Source organism: Lactuca serriola, chromosome 2, assembly GCF_051521515.1.
Source record: "Lactuca serriola cultivar US96UC23 chromosome 2, Lser_US96UC23_V15, whole genome shotgun sequence".
Taxonomy (NCBI): domain Eukaryota; kingdom Viridiplantae; phylum Streptophyta; class Magnoliopsida; order Asterales; family Asteraceae; genus Lactuca; species Lactuca serriola.
Window position 1 is genome coordinate 24,229,771 of NC_136409.1, and position 7,093 is coordinate 24,236,863.

The 7,093-nt window shown below is 28.7% G+C and overlaps 1 protein-coding gene across 1 annotated transcript; it reads right to left on the minus strand.

Moving 5' to 3' along the window:
* Positions 1-350: 350 nt before the first annotated feature.
* On the minus strand, positions 351-6,588 carry LOC145086065 (GDSL esterase/lipase EXL3-like). Its single transcript, XM_079023793.1, has 5 exons — positions 6,243-6,588; positions 2,073-2,203; positions 1,735-1,968; positions 890-1,145; positions 351-791 (listed from the first exon to the last, which is right to left on the minus strand). Exons 1-5 carry the CDS (start codon positions 6,544-6,546, stop codon positions 601-603), a joined length of 1,116 nt encoding a protein of 371 aa, XP_078879919.1. The 5' UTR covers positions 6,547-6,588; the 3' UTR covers positions 351-600.
* Positions 6,589-7,093: the final 505 nt, after the last annotated feature.

The following is a 7,093-nucleotide window of genomic DNA, read 5'->3' on the forward strand; positions in this document are numbered from 1 at the left end:
AAAGAGTTCTTTCTTGAACATTTTCATAAACTAAAGATAACTTGTGTTCTCTTCTAATGATAATCCAAAAAATTAAGAGAAAGTCAACCACTAAGCTCTGATACCAATTGATGAAGCTTAAATATACCTAAGCTAAGTGTATAATAAGGAATTACAACAACCATGATAAAAATATAAATACAGAACAAGTATGAACAGAGTAATAAAGAGAATTGTGACTTTGATTTGATACCAATTGATGAAGATTAATGGTCCCTAGGCTAAGCGTGAAATAAGGAATTATAGAAACCAAGATAAACAACATAAATAAAGAACAAGTATGAATAAGAGAAAATATGGAAAACCCGTAGAACACTTTAATATTTTGTATAGTGAAAAACCAATACATATAATAGAGAGAGTATCACCTATTTACAGTGATACAATGTAATGATCAAGGAAAAAACAAGTATTTCACATATAGTACGTCTCACATATTGATAAAGATAAAATCTTTCATGTAAAAAGATACTTTAAACAAGTAAACTAATCCCTATTATAGATAAGTCAAACAACATCATTCTTCGGTTCACTTATGAGAGTCTTTGGTCCATAGCAACCTCAAAAGAAATCGTTAATATATTTTTCAAGAAGTTGATTTACGAGGATGCTATATCCTTTGTCTGTAGGATGATAACTGTCCCAGAAAAGGTATTTTGAATCATCAGAACATGTAGGGAGTAAGTGGTTGCATAAAACCGAAACCTCTATCTTTCCTGAGCCACAACAGCCTCTATCCACAACTTCTAGTCCTGATGTATGAGATATAGTTAATTAACTTATTAGAGTAACAACTAAAAATATATGTAAAAACTTGGACTACATGCATCATAGTAATATTTAAAAATACCATATTGGACAGGGTTTTCAATAATTGCAAGAATAGGGTTGTATATGTCGAGATAGAGGATCCTAGATTGTGCATGAGTCTTTGTTAGGTACGCAAGCTCTTGTTGCAACTTGTTGTTATATATTTCTGCTGCTTTGTTGTATTCTTCTGCACAAACTCTAAGCCCACCACCCCCAAGAGTTCTTTGAGAAGGTAAACATCCTATTGGTGGTGTACCAAAGACTCCTATTCTTCTTGCTCCAAGTTGGTATATATCCTTCAATGTAATTAAAATACATTATTAATGGTTATCTATATCACAATATTACTTTCAAACTAAATCCGATCTAACTATAAAAAGACACATGTTTTACTATCGTTTGTCACAGTTTGCAAGTTTAACTAAACTTACAAATAACGAGCGGGCAAAAGCATAAAAATTAAAGGAGTAAATTACACAAATGGTCCCTACGGTTTGGGGTAATTTGAACGTTTGGTCCCTAACTTATTTTTTTAACTCGGAAGGTCCCTACTGTTTGTTTATGTTGCGCGTTTGGTCCTTCTCTTACCTAAAAAGACTATTTTGGCCTTGATTTTTTAATTTATTCAAATAAACACACCCCAACCCCACTTCTACATCACCTTACCTTACCTTATCGATCACACCTTATTTAAATAAATTAATAAATCAAGGGCAAAATTGTCTTTTAGGTAAAACAGAGACTAAGCGTGCAACAAAAACAAACTGTAGGGACCTTCCGAGTTAAAAAAATTAGTTAGGGACCAAACATGCAAATTACCCCAAACCATAGGGACCATTCGCATAAGTTACTGAAATTAAAGACCTAAACAAATATTAAATATACCTGTATGAAGTTGGACGCTGATGATACCATAAGTTCGGTGTAAGAATGGATATCATATTGTAATCTCCTAATTCCGATAGTGAAGTAAGTATTAGCAAGATCATCGCTTCCTGCAACCACCAAGAAAATGCTGTTTGCTAATATGTTTTGGGTTCTTTCTTCTCCAACTATACGCTTGAGCTTCTCTATATATTCTTTGAATTGTTTTAGTTGGTCAGCAAATGAGAAAACCCCCTAATTAATACACAAAGATTTAGTTAAAAGATTGATGCTATTGGTTATATAAACAGTTTAAAATATAAAGCATATATATGTATTAAGAAAAGTTTGCAAATTACCACTAGCTTTGGTGTTTGAGGATCAAATCCGGACCCACCAGAAGCAAAGCTTACACCAGTTGGAAGCTCTTTCTCATCAAGGGATGGCTGAAGATATGCCGGTAAATGTTCTTTTATCCCTAGTTCTTCAACTGAAAAATAGATGAAATTAAACATGCTTATTTAATTAATTTGTCTATTTCAAATTATTTTAACGAGATACAATAAACCAAGATCTAATTAAATTTGTTGAACACTACAGAAAGAGCCATGGAAGTGACAAACCCTTCAACTAAAGAAATTATTTTTCTTCACATGGTTATTAATAACTTTATTCTACTCGAACTCCAGATTGTGGACGGAAGAAACAGAACCATATTTGAGTATTATTTAGTTAGATTAACACAGAAACCTTGGCTAATTTTTTTATTTTTTTAAATGTGGAAAAAAACAAGTATTTTTTTTTTAAATCAATGAATACACTATAAGTGTATTAAAGAGTTAACATCACTACATCATTCATATTTTAAATCTATACCGTTCAGTATATTTGGTTTTCGTTCTTAAAAAAAGAAGTCTTAAAAGTAAAAAACAAATAAAAAAATCATTCGTGCTTTTTTTTTATCATTAATGCGTATTGTCCCAATGGAATTTATTATAATTATCGATATAGAAAAAAAAAAAAAAAAAGTAATCATCTATTTTTGTATTTATGTATGTACGAATATATGCACGTATGAATGTGTGTCCGTTATTAATGGTATAGAGGCGATGATTGAACGATGTATAGTAATCCTCAACAATACTTTTCAAATCTCGCTATGAATAACGATTTCGTTAGTCAATACGATGCTAAATTTCTACAGATTAGTTATCCATTTTGGCGACGGAATAAATTCATACCAGTATACTTTGTACAAATAAATCCTTTTACGTACAACAAAAGTACAAAACCCACACTATGGACCATACTATGAAATCGCCCAACCATTAATTATTAGTTGAAATAAACTCATACTAATGAGTTAATTGATTAGTTTAGTTAATGAGGAAAAGAAGAAGAAAAGTTATCTTTATTCGTAATTGGCACTACCTACACAAGTACAAAGTGGGGTTTGGCACTAGGTAAGTACAAATTTAAAGTGGGGTTTGGCACTATGAAACCAATCAATCAAGCGGTTTCAATGTTTTTATATTTCGAAATTCTTTTTAATGAGCTCTTAACCTTGTAATGAAATCAGTGATAGGAGATTCATTCGGTGTAAACAAAATTGTTCTTCACACAGTTTCACTGTGCAATTTGTCCTATTTTAACGAATATCACAAAAAAAAATTAAAAATATATTTTTTTTGTGGCCTTATGTTGAAACTTTGTAAATATATTTGTTGTAAAAAACGGAGAAGTAGATAAAAAGAACAGCTTTAAATATGGATGAAACATTTTGGAGTGCCAAAACATATTTTTTAATGCTCACAGCGAACTCGATGGTTAATGAAAATTATTTTGTAAATTGTGTCTACTTTATTTTTCCGAAAAAAACAATTTAGAAAAATAACTAAATGTGAGGAGCACATATATAGGCCACATAGTGTATAGTTGAGCTCTATTTCAAAATAACAGATATTGGAAAACTTTCTTAAGGTGTCGTTTTATTGTAAAAGACTTTTTGGTGGTTGCAGCTTAATGATAACGTTTTACATTTAAAACCTAAAAATTAACAATCAAATATCGTCGGGCTAGAAATGTGTTTTATTGTGACAAATTAAATAAGTTAACTTCAGTTTTATAGAATACAAAAGTTTTATAGAATACAAATGACATCTTTATGATTTTAATTAGTTATGATATTTATTGAAACTAATCACAAAAAACCTGAAAATTATATATGTAATTATCATTATTTTGATTTTTAATAAATAAATATGAGTTATTTAGTGAAATTGATGTAGATGGTAATTTTATTTAGAGTTTTTTAATAAATAAATATAGGTATATATATAAAAAAATCCTTAAAACTTTAAATTTATTAAGGAAAAAAAGTAATCTCTAATATTTTATTTATAATTTGGTCTTCAAAACATGCATTAATCAGATACAAGAATTATTTTTCAAACGTTTACCATTATCTTAAACTTAATTGTAAAAAAGAAAAACATAAGAATGACTTCTGCATTAATAAAGCTAAATTTCAAGGACTTTTTTTTAACATATTTTCTTATTATTGGTCCTTAAAGTGAAGCAATTTATTTACTAGAATTTTTAACTTGTATAAAAAGTCATATTTTACTTTTTACTTTTGTATTCATTGTTAATTTTTATATTCTTTGTACTTCCATGGCCACTTCCAGCTCACCCACAACAACAACAACGGTGCTTCGTTGCTTAACCACCGCCACTACTGTTGACATCAATTCCTAAAGCCTCTAATAGATTTTTGAGAAATCCATGAATTATTATCAAAAAAGTTGTGTAACCTAAGACGTTAGAGACATCTTCCTTGGTTGGATATGAAATGAACTTTCCATATCATGATTTATGGCAAGACGTAATGCATATTAAGTGAGAAAAAGTGAGGTAGGACCATAGTGAAAAGAGTGATAAAGAAAGCTGCAGCAACAAACATTAAAATGTATGAATGAAATATGTGAAGACATGTTTATGTTGTTTTGTGAAAAAAAAAATCTAGGAGACTTGGAGGGGACCGTTGGGGCCTTGGGGGGTTGGGGGGTTTTATTAAGAGCTATTCTTAAAACTAGCTAATACCTATCATAAAAAACTCATTTATAACCAACATATAGAATATTTTAACTAGTATAACAAAATGACAATTAATTCACTATATGAAAAATGATTTGTTTATTCTTAAAAAAATGATAGCTATTTATGACCCAAAAAAAATTTCTCAATTTTATATATATATATATATATATATATATATATATATATATATATATATATATACATATATATATATATATATATATATATATATATATATATATATATATATGTCTTTGATTCCTTGCATAATTAATTATTTAATTTTTTTTTGAAACGGCGAATAAGATGCATATATTATAACAAAAGAAGCATAGCAAGAAGCTATGAATAGAGCAGAGGGGAACAATAAACAGAAACATAAACTCATGTACACATATAAAAAAAGTAAATTCATTATCGAAATACTTTTTTTTTTACATGACTGTGTTTTGAAGAAACTGTGAAAGAAAGAGTGGGTAGCGGAATCTGATGAATAGATTTTTTTCTATTGTTTTTCCTTTGTTCTTTATTTGGATCTATGTTGAAGCGGGTGTCAGTGTGTGAGTGTGTGTGGGTTACAGAACTCCGAACCCGGAAGAGTGAAATTCAATTGAAATTCATTTGAACTCTATATATGTGTATTTGTTGTAATGTATATTTACTTATGTGTGATACAAAATTATGTTACATATAAAGTAATTATATTATATCAAAATTTGCAAACATTAATTTATTAATACATATATTAATATTTTAATATGTTAAACCAATAACTTAATTCTATTAAATAGCAAAATTATATCCATAAAACCAAAAGTAATAGACTAAAAGGCATTCCTCGCTATATATACACTCATATATATGGCCAAAAAAGCTATTGTATACACCATTATACGTTAAAACATTATTAGAAAATTTACTTAGATTATTTCAAGTAAAACGTATGTATCATGATTGAAATATTATTTAAAAATAGAAAATTAAGTTAATATTATCATTATAGAAGAGTGGAACGTGTATTTGCTAGAAAAATATATATATCGCCACGTACGCTTATTCATAAAAACATACGAAATGTTTAGGGTATGGACTTATATCCTAGGTTTTAACTTTACATGGTATTAGTTAATAAAAAAGTTACTTTATACATAACTAAACTATATACTAAAATATGTACTAAACATTTTTACAACCTGATTTTATATCTTCCGAAATGACGAGAATTTCATCAATCCGATATGAGTTTTGGAATACGTAAAAAATATCTTCTACTTTTTATTAATTATCTGCAAAAGCACTTAATAAAAAAGGTTTAGAAAGTAGAAAAAGGAGACAAATGCCCATCACACGTGCATGCAGATTAAAAACTAAAAACAAAGAAAAAATAAATACAAGAAAGCAACCAAAGTAAAGCGCAACTCAAATTTTACCGATCATATCAGCTGGAGTTTTATTATTGGAAAATCTTCCGGTTGATTTTCCGTCAACAAAATCTTTTCCATAGGGAGAAAAATTCGATTTAATCAAAGTGTTTAGATTATTGTTGGCTCCTTGATCCACAATTGAGTCACCAAACGCTATAACAGCCGGCACATTAACATTTTTCGGCAGTGTCAGCCGTGCTCCGCCATGAACACCGAACAAAAGAAGACACAACCAAAAAGTAGTGACCGATGATTCAGAGTTGTGAAGTTTCATGAATATTGGTAATACGATCATGTATGCTATATACATGCAAAGCAAACTCTATCACCAAATGAATAAAAATATGGAGGCAAAGTTGGAGTTGAGCTACCTATCTACTCCTCAATATATATATATATGATAAAATTTCATAAATGGTCCATAGTTTCCAAAATGTTGTACTTTCAGAATATTTTTTGGAAAGGTTACACGGGTGGTCCTTGTGGTTTGTAAACGTTACATGGTTGTTTTTCGGTGTTAAATCTAATTTTTGATATGTTAATATATTTAAAACGGCCTATTTATCTTTGGATCAAACATGAAAAATGTAATATTTACCACAATGATCATTTTTGTAATTTTATTAAAATGATTAAAATCTCATCTTTTATATATTTTTTAGAGAAAAGAAAACACAAAACATTTATTTGTCTATTCTTTCTTTTTTTCTTAAAGCCACCAAATTAACTTATATTATTTAGACGGAAATGTTAAATTTACAATATATAATTGTTTGATTGTTGTGAGTAAATGATAGTGGTTGGGATTACACAAATAGAAATTAAATATTTTTTTATAATTTTTTTCTACTTATTTT